This window comes from Schistocerca gregaria, chromosome 1, assembly GCF_023897955.1.
Source record: "Schistocerca gregaria isolate iqSchGreg1 chromosome 1, iqSchGreg1.2, whole genome shotgun sequence".
Taxonomy (NCBI): Eukaryota; Metazoa; Arthropoda; class Insecta; order Orthoptera; family Acrididae; genus Schistocerca; species Schistocerca gregaria.
Genome location: NC_064920.1, coordinates 882767893 through 882784458, shown reverse-complemented (window position 1 = coordinate 882784458; position 16566 = coordinate 882767893). Strand labels below are relative to the sequence as shown.

The 16566-nt window shown below is 43.2% G+C and overlaps 1 protein-coding gene across 1 annotated transcript in view; it reads left to right on the top strand.

Annotated features, from left to right (window-relative positions):
- LOC126273658 (uncharacterized) overlaps positions 1-14840 on the top strand; it is a 52611-nt gene extending 37771 nt beyond the window's left edge. The window contains exons 3-4 of the mRNA XM_049977049.1: positions 886-1050; positions 14657-14840. Of these exons, the coding sequence (XP_049833006.1) occupies positions 886-1050; positions 14657-14806 (315 nt within the window). The 3' untranslated portion in view covers positions 14807-14840. The remainder of the gene's footprint in view (positions 1-885; positions 1051-14656) is intronic.
- Positions 14841-16566: the final 1726 nt, after the last annotated feature.

Here is a 16566-nt window from a genome sequence, read left to right as displayed (position 1 = left end):
CAACAACGTTTCACCAGGCAACGCCGGTCAACAGCTGTTTATGTATGATAAATCGGTTGTAAACTTTCTTCATGTCAGTACGTTGTAGGTGTCGTCACCGGCGCCAACCTTGTATGAGTGCTCTGAAAAGCTAATCATTTGCATATCACAGCATCTTCTTCTTGTCGGTTAAATTTCGCGTCTGTAGCACGTCGTCTTCGTGGTGTAGCAATTTTAATGACCAATAGTGTATTTTGCGAGACGCCAGCCAGTGGCTTCTTCTGCCAGGCCACCGTCCTCTGCATCCCGGCTGATATAAATGCGTACCGCCGACCATTACCCGGGGTTCGTCTTTGTCATCATCGGTCCTTGGACTTACACACTACTTAAACTAACTTACGCTAAGGCCAACACACACACCCATGCCAGGGGCAGGACTCGGAACCTTCGACGGAAGGGGTCGATCGCCTATGTCGATACCTCACTATTGTCACCGACCGGCCGCCTGCTGGTAACTCTCTGGTCTTAGTTGCGAGTAGATAATAAAATATAGTTCGCAGGTCTTTTCCCCAACAGCACTACACGCGTATTTTTCAAGTGCATTATTCCTCGCAGAATGGCCACACTCACTGACTCAGTAGAAAAATAGAGAAATGAGAGCAGAGCCAATACCCAATTTAAGCAGAGGAATCGAAGTTAGGCCTCACTGTACCCGACCACAAGTTATTTCATGAACTTAATCGGCCCGTCTCCCACTGATAACGTTTCGAGTGAGGGATAAAAGTTGAAAAAAAGAAAAAAAAGTAACGCGGCAAGCCAAAAAGATATAGGAGTAAATGTAGACATGTGCTTTGTCGGAGCTTTTGTTCGATGTAAGAAGGTAATGAACTCGCTGTACTGTCGCAGCTGGTCTTGAAACTGTACCTGCCGATGCCAGAGGGTGGGACAGATGACAAGCCTACGGTGCTCAAGCTGCCGGACCCCTGTCGCACGCTGAAGTCAAGCATGCCCGACATGCTGGATGCTATGGCCTCCATGGTCAACCGGGAGGCAGAATGTCCTGGTCCAAAGGTACGTATATCACATACTTTCACAAACTAAACGTTGCCAGATTTACAATAACATACCGGGTGATAAAAAAGTCAGTATAAATTTGAAAACTTAATAAACTACGTAACACTGTAGATAGAGGGATAAAAATTGACACACATGCTTGAAATGACATGGGGTTTATTAGAACCAAAAAAACAAAAACAAAGTATTGCTAGACGCGTGAAAGATTTCTTGCGCGCATCGTTTGGTGATGATCGAATGCTCAGCCGCCACTTTCGTCATGCTTGGCCTCCCAGGTCCTCAGACCTCAGTCCGTGCGATTATTGGCTTTGGGGTCACCTGAAGTCGCAAGTGTGTCGTGATCGACCAACATCTCTAGGGATGCTGAAAGACGCCAATGCCTCCCCATAACTCCGGACATGCTTTACAATGCTATTCACAACATTCTTCCTCGACTACAGCTATTGTTGAGGAATGATGGTGGGCATATTGAGCATTTCCTGTAAAGAACATCGTCTTTGCTTTGTCTTACTTTCTTATGCTAATTATTGCTATTCTGATCAGATGAAGCGCCATCTGCCGGAAATTTTTTGAACGTTTGTATTTTTTTGGTTCTAATAAAACCCCATGTCATTCCAAGCATGTGTGTCAATTTGTACCTCTCTATCTACTTACTTTTGATTTATTCAGTTTTCAAATTAATACTGACTTTTGGATCATCTGGTATATATTTGGCTCTCTGTCGCTAAACAGCGAAAGAAGATCCCTAACAGTTAAAGCGCACTTCGTGCGGCTGCGTTGCGCGTCTACCGCGGCCAGTAATGGAAAGAGCGTGTGTTTACGTTTCCGTGACAACAGCACAGTGGTATCGTTACTGATAGCAACTATGGATGTTATGTAGGACTTTGGTCCTCGCGGTCGGGAGATCCCAACTATGATGCCAGTAGTCAGGCATCTTCCCTCGCCATATGCAATGTGGATGGAAAGAACTGTACTTGTTGTTTCTGTCCTGTCCTGTTCTGCTTCCAATGGTAAAGTGTGCAGTATGCTTTAATCCTGTTCCCGTGCTTAGTGTAGACATGAAGCGGCCCTTGCACACGCAGCAGCTGTGGCAGTGGCCAGTGCAGAAGGATTTTCAAGAACTTGCTTAGATCACAGGGATTCTCTGTTCACGTAACAGCTTCAGGGTTGACCCTCTGTTAGGGTCAGTTACTGTCAGAGACAGCAAAGGACTTGGAAGAGCAGTTGAACGGAATGGATAGTGTCGTGAAAGGAGATATAAGATGAACATCAACAAAAGCAAATCGAGGATAATAGAATGTAATCGAATTAAGTCGGGTGATGCTGAGGGAATTAGATTGGGAAATGAGACACTTAAAATAGTAAAGGAGTTTTGCTATTTGGGGAGCAAAATATCTGATGATGGTCGAAGTAGAGAGGATATAAATTGTAGACTGGCAATGGCAACGAAAGCGTTTCTGAAGAAGAGAAATTTGTTAACATCGAGTATAGATTTAAGTGTCAGGAAGTCGTTTATGAGAGTATTTGTATGGAGTGTAGCTATGTATGGAAGTGAAACATGGACGATAAATAGTTTGGACAAGAAGAGAATCGAAGGTTTCGAAATGTGGTGCTACAGAGGAATGCTGAAGATTAGATGGGTAGATCACATAACTGATGAGGAAGTATTGAATCGGATTGGGGAGAAGAGAAGTTTGTGGCACAACTTGACCAGAAGAAGGGATCGGTTGATAGGACATGTTCTGAGGCATCAAGGGATCACCAATTTAGTACTGGAGGGCAGTGTGGAGGGTAAAAATCGTAGAGGGAGACCAAGAGATCAGTACACTAAGCAGATTCAGAAGGATGTAGGCTGCAGTAGGTACTGGGAGATGAAGAAGCTTGCACAGGATAGAGTAGCATGGAGAGCTGCATCTCAGGACTGAAGACCACAACAACAACAACATCTGAAAAAACTTGTATTTCCGAACTTTGTGACTTTTAAATTTCGATTACAGAGTCGTCCTGTAGTCTGATCTAGAATAGCTATTGCTACCCTCCTCCTGAACACGAACATTAACTGTACACATTACTTTCATTTGCCAGTTTCTCTATACTGAATCTGACTATTTGTTAATGGAACTGAGTAAAGACTGGCAATCAGCAGTACACAGAATGGCTTCTTCATCAATCACAACACATTGCTTAATTGTCGCGTATTTAAACTATGCCCTCTTAGAAAATGGTTCTACAGATTTATAAGAAAATTTTACAAATGAATATACTCCCCTAATGTCACCTCAGAAAGTCTGTTTAGGCCCTACGATTGATTCTTATTTGCGATGGATAACTCAGCTCTTCTCTGTCTTGTTTACAATGATATCAAGTACGCAGCATGGAAAGCCAGACCGTGTTGAGAGTAAGGACACTTCGACTGTCAAAATGTTATCAGCAAACCGTCAACGTACTAGTACAAATTTCTAGAATTTATTGCCCTCCAGGATAGCTCTCGTTCACAAATTATTCTTGAAGCCGAAAGCTGGCTGAAACCCGAAGTGGAGAGCTCCGAGATATTTAGCGAGTCGTGGAATGTATAAAGGAAAGATTAATGGCCATAGTAGGGGGGAGGCGGGAGTGTTGATTCAAATTGACAAAAATATTGTCTCTATTGAAGTCGAAGTGGAGTACGACAGAGAAGTTATCGGGTAGCGTGTAACCAATGTGGGTGAAACCAAGTTAATTGTTGGATGCTTTTACCGGCCACCAGATTCCGCTGTGACTGTTCTAGAGTCATTCAAAGAAAGCATATGGCCTGTAGCGCGTAAATACCCAGATCATGCAGTATTAGTTGGAGGTGACTCGAACCTACCAAGTATAGACTGGGAAGTCTAAGGATTCATTGCGGGTGGTACAGACAGACAGTCGTGCGAAATACTGTTTTACAAGTTTTCTGAAAACTGTCTTGAGTAGCTAGCTCGGCAGCCCACACGCAATGCAATTATATTAGACCCAGTAGTTACAAAAGGATCGGATCTTATCGACAATGCCAATATAGAAACGAAAATTAGCGATCATGATGTCATTATAGTAACTATGGATACGAAAGGTAATTAATTACTCAAGAAGGCTAGGGGACTGTTTCTGCTAGATAGGGCAGTTAAGCAGTGGTTAGCATCTCATTTAGAAAGTGAACTGACATCACTTAGTTCCAGTAAGATCGATGTAGAGGGATTAGGGGCAAAATTCGAGCAGTGGTCTGGGGAGTTACTTGCCTAGTAATTGAGTAAAAGATGGAAAATACCCACCATAGTTTAATAAAGAAATACGGAAGACGCTGAGGAAGCAGATGCTGTTCTTCTTTAGTTTCAAAGGAGAACGCACTAATGTCGATAAGCAAAGTTTAGTAGAGATTCATGCGTCTGTGAAAAGATCTATGCTTGAAGCATACAACAACTACCATCGTCATATCTTAACAAAAGATCTGGCAGACAACACGAGAAAATTATGGTCATACATAAAATCGCTAAGCGAGGCTTCTCTTCAGTCCTATGTCGACCAGTCTGGTGGGGCAGCTGAAGAGAGCAAAACGAGAGCTCAAGTTTCAAATTTTGCGTTCAAGAAATCGTTCACGCAGGAGAATAGTACAAAGACACCGTCTTTTTAGCATCGACAGACTCTTGTGTGGACGACGTAGTAATAAGCATCCCTGGCGTAGAGGAACAACTGAAAGATTGAAAGCAAATAAGTAACTAGTTCCGCATGGGATCGAAATTCGGCTGGCTCTGAACACTATGCGACTTAACTTCTGAGGTCATCAGTCCCCTATAACTTAGAACTACTTAAACCTAACTAACCAAAGGACATCACATCACACACACACACCCATGCCCGTAACGGTCGCGCGGTTCCAGACTGTAGCGCATAGAACCCCTCGGTCACAACGGCCGGCCACAGAAAACACAGAGACTCCTTTGGGACGCGACATTTATTCGGTCAGTTTATCACACATATTGGGCTACTGTTGATATTTGAAGTGATTTTGCCAGATTGGACCACGGTCCTTACAATTGATGCACACAAATAATAAATTTAATAATCAAAACATCTACTTGTGTCAGTAAGAAAACTCCACAGACATCCAAAAGGAAGGAAAAAAGGGAGACCAACACACAGTCCGGCTGTTCATTCATTCTTAAAAACATGTGCAGGGCAACAGTCAAATCCCAGACATACTCATCACAACAGTTTAACGATGTAATAGAATAAAATGCATAATGGTGGAAAGCAACCTAGCCCAGAGTGAATAGAGGGTGATGTAACAAAAATGAATATCTAGTATGATAGACTTGTCATATATATAATCATGTAGTAACAAGAGCGAAGATCATCATATTGATAAAAGCTTCGAATATCAGTGTATTTCATGGCTTACACGCGCAAAGACAACACATTTAAACATTGTATAAGCAAAACAATGCAGAGTTTATGAGACAAAAGAGACTAAAATCCAGAGTTCGTTGAACAATGTATAAACCGTGATTGAGAACAAATTATTAGTATGAATGGGTTAAAGATATCCACTGTAGAATTGTATTCACTTATGAAAATAATTATTGTTTATCAGCGAGAAGCAGTGAATTGAATGTTCGTGAACCGTGAATTTACTTTCAAATTCTTTTTCTTAAAGAATTTACTTTATTTACTAGCGATTCATGAAGAACATCAACACATTTAATCACACTATGTGAGCGTGGAAGTAGTTGCCAATTGGTAACTGATGAAATAAATTAATTTTAAAAAAATGGAAATTTTATTCGTAAAACCCCTTTTTCTTACAAAAACACAGGTTTAAAAATTATCATCAGAATGGTAACCTGTAAATATCAAGTTACAATTTATTCAGAGGCAAATATAACTTTTTTTGGCAGTATGAGCTTTCGGGCTGAGAACCTTGCCGCTCCCTTTTAACACGGCCGTAGTCACGACCGCTCACAACAACCTCTGAAAGAATACACTGGTGCAAATCTGCAACACACCAGATTACTTCAAACTAAAAATTTTAGCAACTCACACAAACACATAAACTATGCATCCCATAAGAGGGAAGAAAATGGTAAAAAACAGTCACATTAAAAATTATTTGCCACCGAAAGTGCAACTTGTTTATAAAAGAACTCTTATGGTGGAAGGGTGGCAACTTTATATACTAAAATGACCATTTAAATAAAATCCATGAAACGTAGTTTTACATAAAATGTAGCAACATGCTCTACATTACACATATACCACCTCGCAAGATGATAGGCAAGATAAAAATATATTTCAGGAATTCGGCCTTTACACCTTAAGCAATGAATTCGCTAACGCCGAATCCGACAAACATGAGAGAGGCAGCTATTAACGTACGGCAGACCGACAGACAGACACTAACTGCCTAACAAATGTGAACGAGAGACAGGCGAGCAAGCTGGGGGCGAGAGACTGACCAAGAACACAAGTAGAATTTAACAAGTAAGTGAAACAACACATCACTTAACTTTTAATAAACTGCGATGTCTAGCAAAGACCTGGCGCAGTACGCCCAAAACGCTCTCCCGAACCGCTCGCTGCCAGCCGCTTCAACGGACGCAGGAAGGCACCCCGATCTCCCGTCTCACGGCGTCGCAGCTCGCCGCAGCCAGACCGATGTCGTGGATTGACTCCTGTTCGTCTCGTGTCGTCCGCGAAGCCGCTATCCCTCGCTATACGGCGCGGCCCACCGAACTGACGCGGCGACCTCACACGCGCCGACGCTCAAGACGGGCATGTCATCTTGTGTCCCAGTGAGCGACCGACCAACCGATCGATCCAAACGCCAATGCCCATTGCCTGAGCAAACTCGAGCAGACTGACGGCCTAACGCATACCAGCACTCCGGACGACAGACAGACACTAATCGCCTCGCCGTGGCGAACGAGAGACAGACCAAGACCAACTTGGCTGACCAACTGACCAGACTCGCCGAGACCGACTGACTGACTCCGCCTGACCAACTCCGAGCTCATAGCGCCCCTTAAATGCACGTGAACAGGCAACCTTTCCCTTTACCACCAGAGGGAGACACCAAAGCTGCGATTGCCACAGCAGCGCTACCGCCAGAAAGAGAGGGCGATTGCTTCACACCACGCGCTGCGGTGCGCTCTTCAAAACAGCAAATTTTTCTACGGCTCAGTTCCCTGCCACGCATGCCTTATAAACGTACTAATTACATACAAACAGAAAGAAATAAAATGCACATGAAGAGTGTCTTGTTACAATGAGAAAAATGCTGAGTTGAGTAGTGAAAGATGTGCCAGAAAAATAATACAATAAAAATGTGCCACTGCAGTTTGTACACATGCGTATAAATAAATACATATGTTTTGAAACTGAGTTGTGTATTAGCCATTGTGTCAATCAAATGCCTACCGTTATGACTGTAATGTAAAGAACATTTGTCGCATGCAGTGTGTTGAGTGTAATGTGGTGGGCTGGATCGTGTCGATGGTGTGGCGACAGAGGGAGAGGAGACGAGATGGCGCGCGGTCACGTCTACCATGCGCTGGAGAGCATTCAGAAGCGGTGCAGGTGTCAGCCCCACATACTCCTGCCAGGCTCTTTGATGGCCAGAAATTGCAGAACAGGTGGGCCACTAAAGTACTGATTACTGTCGTGTGCACCACGTGACGGTGTGCGCATTCCCCGTGTGGTGCGCTAATAACCGTGTGTACGAACTGGGTAGCGAGGCGTAGCTTGGTCCACTCCGATGCCCGGGCATCGTTGCGTCACTTCAGTCCTCTCTTTATAGAACTATTGGTATGAACCTGTTACAAACGACACTCCATGGACTTTAGTGTGCTTTTCTACTACGAAATGGGGAAGCAAAGAAAACAGATACAATGTATAATATCTATAAACAAGTGGGTAATCAGATCTAGTACCACGATATCAACTAAGGAGGCGAAGTGTTTGTACGAATGCTGCTGTTGAGAAACCTCAATTCGAATTTTGGGTGGCTGAAAAATCAACGGAAATCCTACACGCCACAGCTGCTTATATTACTAACAGTAAGGCGCAAGGCGGCGTGCTGATGATGACTGCTACTCGTTGTCGGCTACAATGCAGACGGGCTCTGCCTTGGAGACTAATCTAAGCACGAGCGCGGAAAACAGTTAAGTGTTTGTCCAGATGGCAGGACAAAAAATTGTGAATGAAATTACTCTGGAGCTGGGGCGGCATTATATATGACTGACACACGCGGAAACCAGGAACCAACTTCCCTAAAAATTCCCTCCCGTTCTGCGCCCAGAGAGCGACCGCTTAACTTCGCCAAAAATCGGCCAATCGTTACCGATAAACAAAATGTTAGCCATTTATGGCGTTACGACAAATTCGTCCAGATTCACAGTACCGTACTCCATCAACCAAGGCGCCAATACCATTAATTTCCGCCAATTGCCTATAGTGACTGCAAATGCGTCCTAATGTAACAGTCAAGCAGCCCATCACAGCCTCCTCCAGCACTTTGTGCGGGAAGTTTCTGGCGATGGACGCCAACGGAACGTGATAACCGGGTCTCAACATGTGGCGCCATTCCGTCGGCTGTTCCGAGGACCTCAGCGACCATTTCTCCGGAAAATTCCAAACAAAAGCACAGCCATGACGCCGGGCTGGCGCTTTCCTGCCTAAAACATGAGGCTTCTGTTAGCAAACTCCTCTCAGCCACCGCAAAAGTAGAGAGCGTCCGTCGCTCTGGCCCTGAGACACTGAAAGAGGAAGCCACCAGCTATGGGTCGGGGACCCCGCCTGCAATTCTCAGTAACAGAAAATCCACCCGCACCTTCTGCTACTGTGAGCGGTTGTCCTCATATCCCAAAAGTTCCCACTCGTCTTCTATGTGAAATTAACAGAATTATAGTATGTATGCAGCCTACTCCCGATCGTGTACATGCCGGTACAAAGCTTCCGATGACTTACCCTGCGTGACAGTGCAATACAGTAGCGAAATGACACTAATTTGCAACTTCAAATTTTAGAAAGGCGTGATAGGCTGGTCTGATGGCTACTAATATATTTGCGAAGAGGCCAGAGGGTCTGCCATCTTCCACAGTCTTCGCAGTTGTGAGGGGGATTTTTCTTTTGGCAGTTGGTATCAGTTCCTTTCTTCGCCCTGCCTGGTGATGTTCTGTGCGTCATCGATGTTTCCACCTCATAATACCGTCGCTACCAGTGTACCAAGGAACACGCAATGCCTACGAATTTCTTAAATTTGCGTCTACATCTACATGACTACTCTGCAGTTCACACTATGTGCCTGGTAGAGGCGTCTATGAAACACCTTCAGACTATTTCTCTAGTTTTTCATTTTAGAAGAGGGCGGGAAAGAACACGTGTATCTTTCCGTGTGAATTCTGAATTTCTCTTATTTTTATTACGATAATCATTTCTCGCTGTGTAGTTGAACTTCAGCAAACTGTTTTCCCATACGCAAGAGGAAGTTGGTGATTGAAATTTCTTGAAAAGATCTCGCCGCAACGGAAAACTCCTTTGTTTTATTGCTTGCCACCCGAATTCGCATATCAGTTCCGTGACACTCTCCCCCCATACTTCACAATAATACAAAACGAGCTGTCCTTCTTTTTCTTCACCTCCGTCAAATCTGTCTGATACGAATCCCATACCACACAGCAGTAATCCAGAAGAGAACGGTTAAGCAAATTGTAGGCAGTCTCTTTAGTACATCTGTTCCATCTTCTAAGTTTTCCTCCAAAGAAACGCAGTCTTTGGTTCTCTTTCCCCATAGCATTATCTGTAATCCCTAGGTATTTGTTTAAACTGATAGCCTTTATATTAGTGCAAATTATCATATAACAGAAGTTTAATGGATTCCTTGCAGTACTCACATACATAGATAGCCTCACACTTTCTATTACTTTTCGCAACATACCGATATCGTGTCTAAATCATTTTGCAAAAAATAGCTTAAATGGCTGTAAGCACTATGAGCCTTAACATCTGAGGTCATCGGTCCCCTAGGCTTAGAACTACTTAAACCTAACTAACCTAAAGACATCACACACATCCATGCCCGAGGCAGGATTCGAACCTGCGACCGTAGCAGCAGCGCGGTTCCGGACTGAAGTGCCTAGAACCGATCGGCCACAGTGGCCGGGAAATCATTTTTCAATTGGTTTTGATCTTCTGTTGACTACTAGGCTGTAAACGACGATATCATCTGCAAACCATCTATGAGGGCTTTTCAGATTGTCTACTTAATCGTTTATGTAGATCAGAAACAGCACGGGGCATAGAACACTTCCTTTGAAAACGACAAAAATTACTTCTGTTTTACTCGATGACTTTCTGTCAGTTACTATAAACTATGATCTCCCTGACAGGAAAACACGGTACCAGTCGCACAACGAAGACGATACCCCCCTGTAATTTGATTAGAAGTCGCTTGTGAGGAACGGTATTAAAATCCTTTTGGAAATCTCACATCCCTTATCGATAGCACTCATTACCTTGTGATAAAAAAGAGCTAGTTGTGTTCCACACGAACGATGTTTCTGATTTTGTGCTGTGCGTCAATAGATCGTTTTCTTCGAGGTAACTCGTAATGCTCGAACGGAATATAAAGTCCTACTGCATATCGACGTCAGTGACATGGATCTGTAATTCAGTGAATTATTTCTATTTTCTTTCTTGAGTATTGGTGTGACTTGTGCAACTTTTGAGTCTTTCGTCAAGCGAACGGTTGTTCACGTTTGCTAAGTGTGGAGCAAACCTGAAAGGAACCTGATTAGTTTCTATCTAGAGAGGAAGACTTGCCATTATTAAGCGACTTAAGTTGCTTCGCTACACCGAGAGTATTTATTCGAAGTTATTCTTGTTGACAGATCTTCTTGATTTGAATTCTGGATTATTTTCCACGTCTTCTTTTGTGAAGGAACTCCGAAGAACAGTTTTTAGTATATTCGCGTTAGTGGCACTGTCATTGATAACACAACAATTGCAAACGCGCAGCGGTTGTTTCTTGCCGCTGGTTTACCTTACGTACCAGAATATCTTCGGGTTTTCTGAAAGATTTCAGGACACAGTTTCGTTGTGTGGAAACCGTTAAAAGCATCTCGCACTGAAGTACGAGCTAAACTTCGAGCTTCTATAGAAATGGCCAACCTTGGAGATTCCGTGTTTTTAACTTTGACATGGTTTTTTTCGTTCCTTCTGCAACAGTGTTTTGACTTGTCTTATGTACGATAGGGGATCAGTTACGTCTTTCATTAATTTACTGGTGTAAATCTCCCGACTGTCGCCAATTCTGTTTATTTGAATTTAAGCCACTGGCTTAAATAGTCACTTTGGGGGCAGTGGAGGAACGAATCGAATTTTCAGCTGCTTTTATAAATAGACATATTTTGCGTTTATTTTCGGAGGATTTGGATGTTAAGGTATTCCGTCCCGCTGGAACGACCTTTGGTCACTAATTCCTGTATCCGTTATGATGATTCCTATTTGCTCAGGATTATTTGCTGGTAAGAGTCAAGTATGTTTTCGTAACCATTTACTCGACGAGTCGGCTCCTGAATTAACAGGTAAAAATTACTTTTGGACAAAGTATATAGTATAATTTAGGACGACGTTTTATGCCTGCAACCCGACAGTAAACTTGTATTATAGCTAACATATCGAGGGTCAATTGAAGTCATCACCAACTATGATTCGGGCACCTGTTTGAAAAGACTCAAGTGTTTTTCGAAGCTGTGAACAACTGTATCATCTTAATCGAGGGGGGGGGGTTGCAGTAAAGGAAGCAATCATAATTCATTTATTCCGGTTGTCAAGTAATACCTCGACCCATACTCACAGCAACCATCTACTTTAGTTTCACTACAAGGTAAATTACTTCTAACAGAAGAAAAGGCCACCACCAACTGTATTTATCCACATCTTTACGTCCTTTATAAAAATTTAGACTGAATTTCGGTTTTAGCAAGCTTTCAGTGCTAATAATGGTCTGAGCAGAAACGATTTCTATTAGTGCTTAGAACTCTGGTACGTTCCGGCACAGCTACAACAATTTGCAATTACTGTAATATCAATGGATCCAAGGTCTACCCTCGTCCTATGTTTGACCTGTTCTCTTTGTGACTGAAGCCCTGTTTGTACTTTCCCGACACCCTCTAGCCTAAAAAAACCTCCCAGTTCTCTTCACACAACCTACGCTATCCGTTTAGTCGTCTCCTGTATGTAATGAACCACTGACCTAGTAAGCGGAACCTGAAACTCCACCACTGTATGGCGGAAGACAAGGAATCTGCAGCCAACATCGCGGCAGAACCGTCTGAGCCTCTGGTTCAGACTCTCCGCTTGGCTCTGTACCAAAGATCCACAACCGGTTCTGTCGATAATGCTTCAGTTGGTGAGCTGTGTCTTCATCTCGGAAACAAGACCGGCGGTCTTTACCGCTTCAGATAGCCTCCAAGAATTAGACTGAATCACTTTCGATCCAAAGCGTCACACATAATTGGTACCACCAGCCACTATCTGCAGTTGGCTATATCCTGTGCTCTTCATGGAATCTGGAAGGAACCGTTATACATCTGGTATGTCTCTCCCAATGACAGAGTGCAAACTGGACTGCTTCGCCTACGTGGCATCCCTGCCCCTAACGGGCCCCATTACGCGCTTAACAATGTAGCTCTCGACTACCAGTAATCCCACCCTCTTTGAATGCCCGGATCCTGCAGGCTGAGAGGCTTCCATTGAAACAGGAAAGCGACTGCATCTGGCCCATGATTTATGTCAGCGACAGACAGCGCCTGAAACCTGTTTGTCAGATGAACCGGGATTGCTTTTCTGTCGATCCCTGGACAGTTTGCCAGTGCCTGTCACACCTTGTGACGACATCTTGCTCGACCACGAGTGAGTTCCCAACCTCAGTGCGCGCAGTAACCGGGCCAGTTTGATGTAGAAAGCAGCCGAAGTTGCGAAATTCACTTTTTTTATTTAACTGACAGACGGTTTCGGGTATCGGAATCCATTCTCAAATTATCCAAACAGAAAATATGCTGTGTTCCGTGATACCGCGCAAACCTTGCTAACAGTACATACTTGTGTCTAAGTCAGGTTTTTTGCCCATTGCAGGAAAAAGGTACAAGTTGTATGTTTCAAGACACTGTCCATTTCGTTCAACTGCTCTTCCAATTCCTTTGCTGTCTCTGACAAAATTACAATGTCATCGGTAAACCTTGTTTTTATTTCTTCTCCCTGCACCTTAATTCCTATTTCAAATTTTTCTTCGGTTTTCTTAACTGCTCGCTCCATTTACAGAATTACTGCTTCTCTTTCATGCCCCTCGACACTTATAACTGCCCTCTGGTTTTTGTACAAGCTGTAAACAGCCTTTCGCCCCCTATATTTTACCCCTGCTACCTTAAGTTTTTGAAAGAGCAGTTTTTGAAAGAGAGTACTCCAGTTAACATTGTCAAAAGCTTTCTCTAAGTCTACAAATGCTACTAATTTAGGTCTGCCTTTTCTTAAAGATAAGTCTTAGGGACAGTTGTGCCTCGCGTGTTCCTGTATTTCTCCGGAATCCAAACTGATCTTCCCCGAGGTCGGCTTCTACGGGTTTTCCTCCCGTCTGTATTATTCCTAGTATTTTACAACAATGACTTATCATACTGATAGTTCGGTAATATTTACAGTTGTCAGCACTTGCTTTCTTTGCACTTTGAATTATTATATTCTTCTTGAAGTCCGAGGGTATTTTACCGTCGCATAGATCTTGCAGACCAGGTGGAAGAGTTTTGTCGTGACTCACTCTTCCAAGGCTATCAGTACTTCTGGTACAATGTCGCCTAGTCGCGCGGCCTTGGTTCGACTTGGTACGGTACGACTGTCTGTATCTCTGTGGCGCGCAAGTCGCCCCCCCCCCCCCCACCACCCCCAACGGCAAGGTCCGCGGTTCATGGAGGGGCAGGGGGGGGGGCGCTTCTAGTTACAAGTTCGTAAAATAATACACAAACGAAAGCTGTACCTTCCTGTGCTGCTGCTCGAACGGAGCTGTCTTACAAACGTCACTGACTGTTCATACAAAACCGACTGTGGCCATACAGTTTTACCGATAGTCAGGTGATGACTTTTTCTATATGACGTAAATAAAACTGCTCTTTCTCGACATTCGACATTCGTGGTTCTGCAGAAGACTGTGTTGCTTGCGCTTATGATCTTCCATGCTGTGCTGTTGTTGTTGTTGTCTTCAGTCCTGATACTGGTTTGATGCAGCTCTCCATGCTACTCTATCCTGTGCAAGCTTCTTCATCTTCCAGTACCTACTGCAACCTACATCCTTTTGAATCTGCTTAGTGTATTCATCTCTTGGTCTCCTTCTACGATTTTTACCCTCCAAGCAGCCCTCCAATACTAAATTGGTGATCCCTTGATGCCTCAGAACATGTCCTACCAACCGATCCCTTCTTTTGGTCAAGTTGTGCCACAAACTTCTCTCCTCAATCCTATTCAGTACTTCCTCATTAGTTATGTGAGCTACAAAAATGCTGTGCTATGACATTTAAAAATCCGTGCGTTTCTTTTACGTCCACAGGGAAACTACAGCTTCACAGATCAGACTTTGAAGATGCCAGTGGACTCCATGCTTATGCCTCTAGGGGACTACAAGGTGCACGTGGAGTCCTTTCTAGAAGAGAAGAAAGCTTCCTGCGCCGACATGGCCTTCAAGTTGGTCGAAGAGTGAAACTAAACGTTGACAATAAATACTTATGAACATGTGTAAACTTTATTTATTTCAGACGATTCCGACCTTTTTTCAACATTTGTACAAATTCCTATATTCGCATAGCTTTGTTTTCGTTAGCAAATGTAGTGAGAGAATGAATAAGTGAAATTTTGAAGATAAGACCGCTTCAGCTGTAAGTAATTTATTTATAAGCACGATCGGTTTCACATAATTTTAGCTGCAGCATCGGGTGCAGCCTGTACAGGCTGACAGACAAAAACTCAGGTAGGGCAAGAAAACGTAACTAAAATAAAAAAGATATACGGAACAAACATTCTCTAAAAATCAAGTCATGCGCTGATCGAGGAAAGAGAATGGGATCAGCCACGGTTCATGGTCACCAGTTTTTCGATAAGTAACGGATGTCAGGTATAAAACAGCATAAAAGAACATAGAACGCTTTCGTGATACCCTCCGTTGATACCTAGAAAGGAGAAAGCTAAAATAAGAACTTCTAAATAACACTGTGCCTGGAAAGTAAAATACTGCTACATTCCACTCACCAGGATACCACAGCGTTGTCAGCTACTGTGTCCCCAGCCAACGAAAAAGTGATCAAAAAGTGACCGTATGAGATCATCCGTGGGATTACGTAAATTAATCAGCACCGGTCCGTCATTTGCCTAAAATGATTGAAAAACATTCTGGTAAAACCCCAGTCATTCAATCTTAAATTGTGGTTCACTTCCCAAAAAAATCCAATGTAAAACTGTTTAAGGCTTAGCACGAAACTGACATGAAGTGAAACAAGGCTGAATATTGCGACGTACCTAAATAGCTCAAGTGGCAGAAAGCAACCCATCGCGAAGCCAAATGCCAGGAGGCTGCACATACCACCACAATCGCACGCCGTGGATGTAAAGCGGCGTGACAAGACGGAACTGTCGAAGTGCCATATAGCGAGGTGAAGAGAAGGTTCATGTGGAGCGCCCATGCAGATCCGTGGGTAACTAGGCCTGTAGAATTATGCCTGGGCTGGGTGATCCCTTAGCATGCGTTAAAACCGACGTAAATTCTTAAAGACTATTATTAGTGCCAATATCCTCCGTAGAAAAGCAGATCATTAAAATGGTTCAGGATTGTAGATACTAAAATTACTGAACTATGACATGCTTCGATGTTTCACTTCATGTCAGTTTCATTCTAAACCTTAAAACGATTTTATAATGGATATTTTGGGGAATGAACCAAAATTTAATATAGAATGACTGGGGTTTTTCCAGTGTGTTTTTCAATCATTTTTAGGTAAATGAAGCACCAGTCCTATTTAATCTATTTAATCCCATAGATAATCATATACTGCCAGTTTTTTGCAGTTTAGGTGTATTGGGACGCGTTAGCTCACCAGATAGTGGTAATCATGGTGAGTGGAATGTAGCAGTATTTTACCTTCCAGAAAGTTTGTTATTAGGGAGCTCTTATTCTAGCTTTCGTCCTTTATAAGGTATCAACGGAGCGTATCACGGGAGCTTCCTATGTTGTGCTATGCTATTTTATAACTGGCGCCTCTACTTAGTGAAAAATTGATTACTGTGAACGCTGTGTCATCTCATTCTCTTGTCTCGTTCAGACCATGACTTGATTTTGTATATTCATCCCGTCTATCTTTTCATTTTAGTTACGTTTTCTTGCCTTACATGAGTTTTTGGCCCTTAATTTGTACAGATTGCACCTGATGATATAGCCAAAATTCTGCGAAACCGGTCGTGCCTATAAAT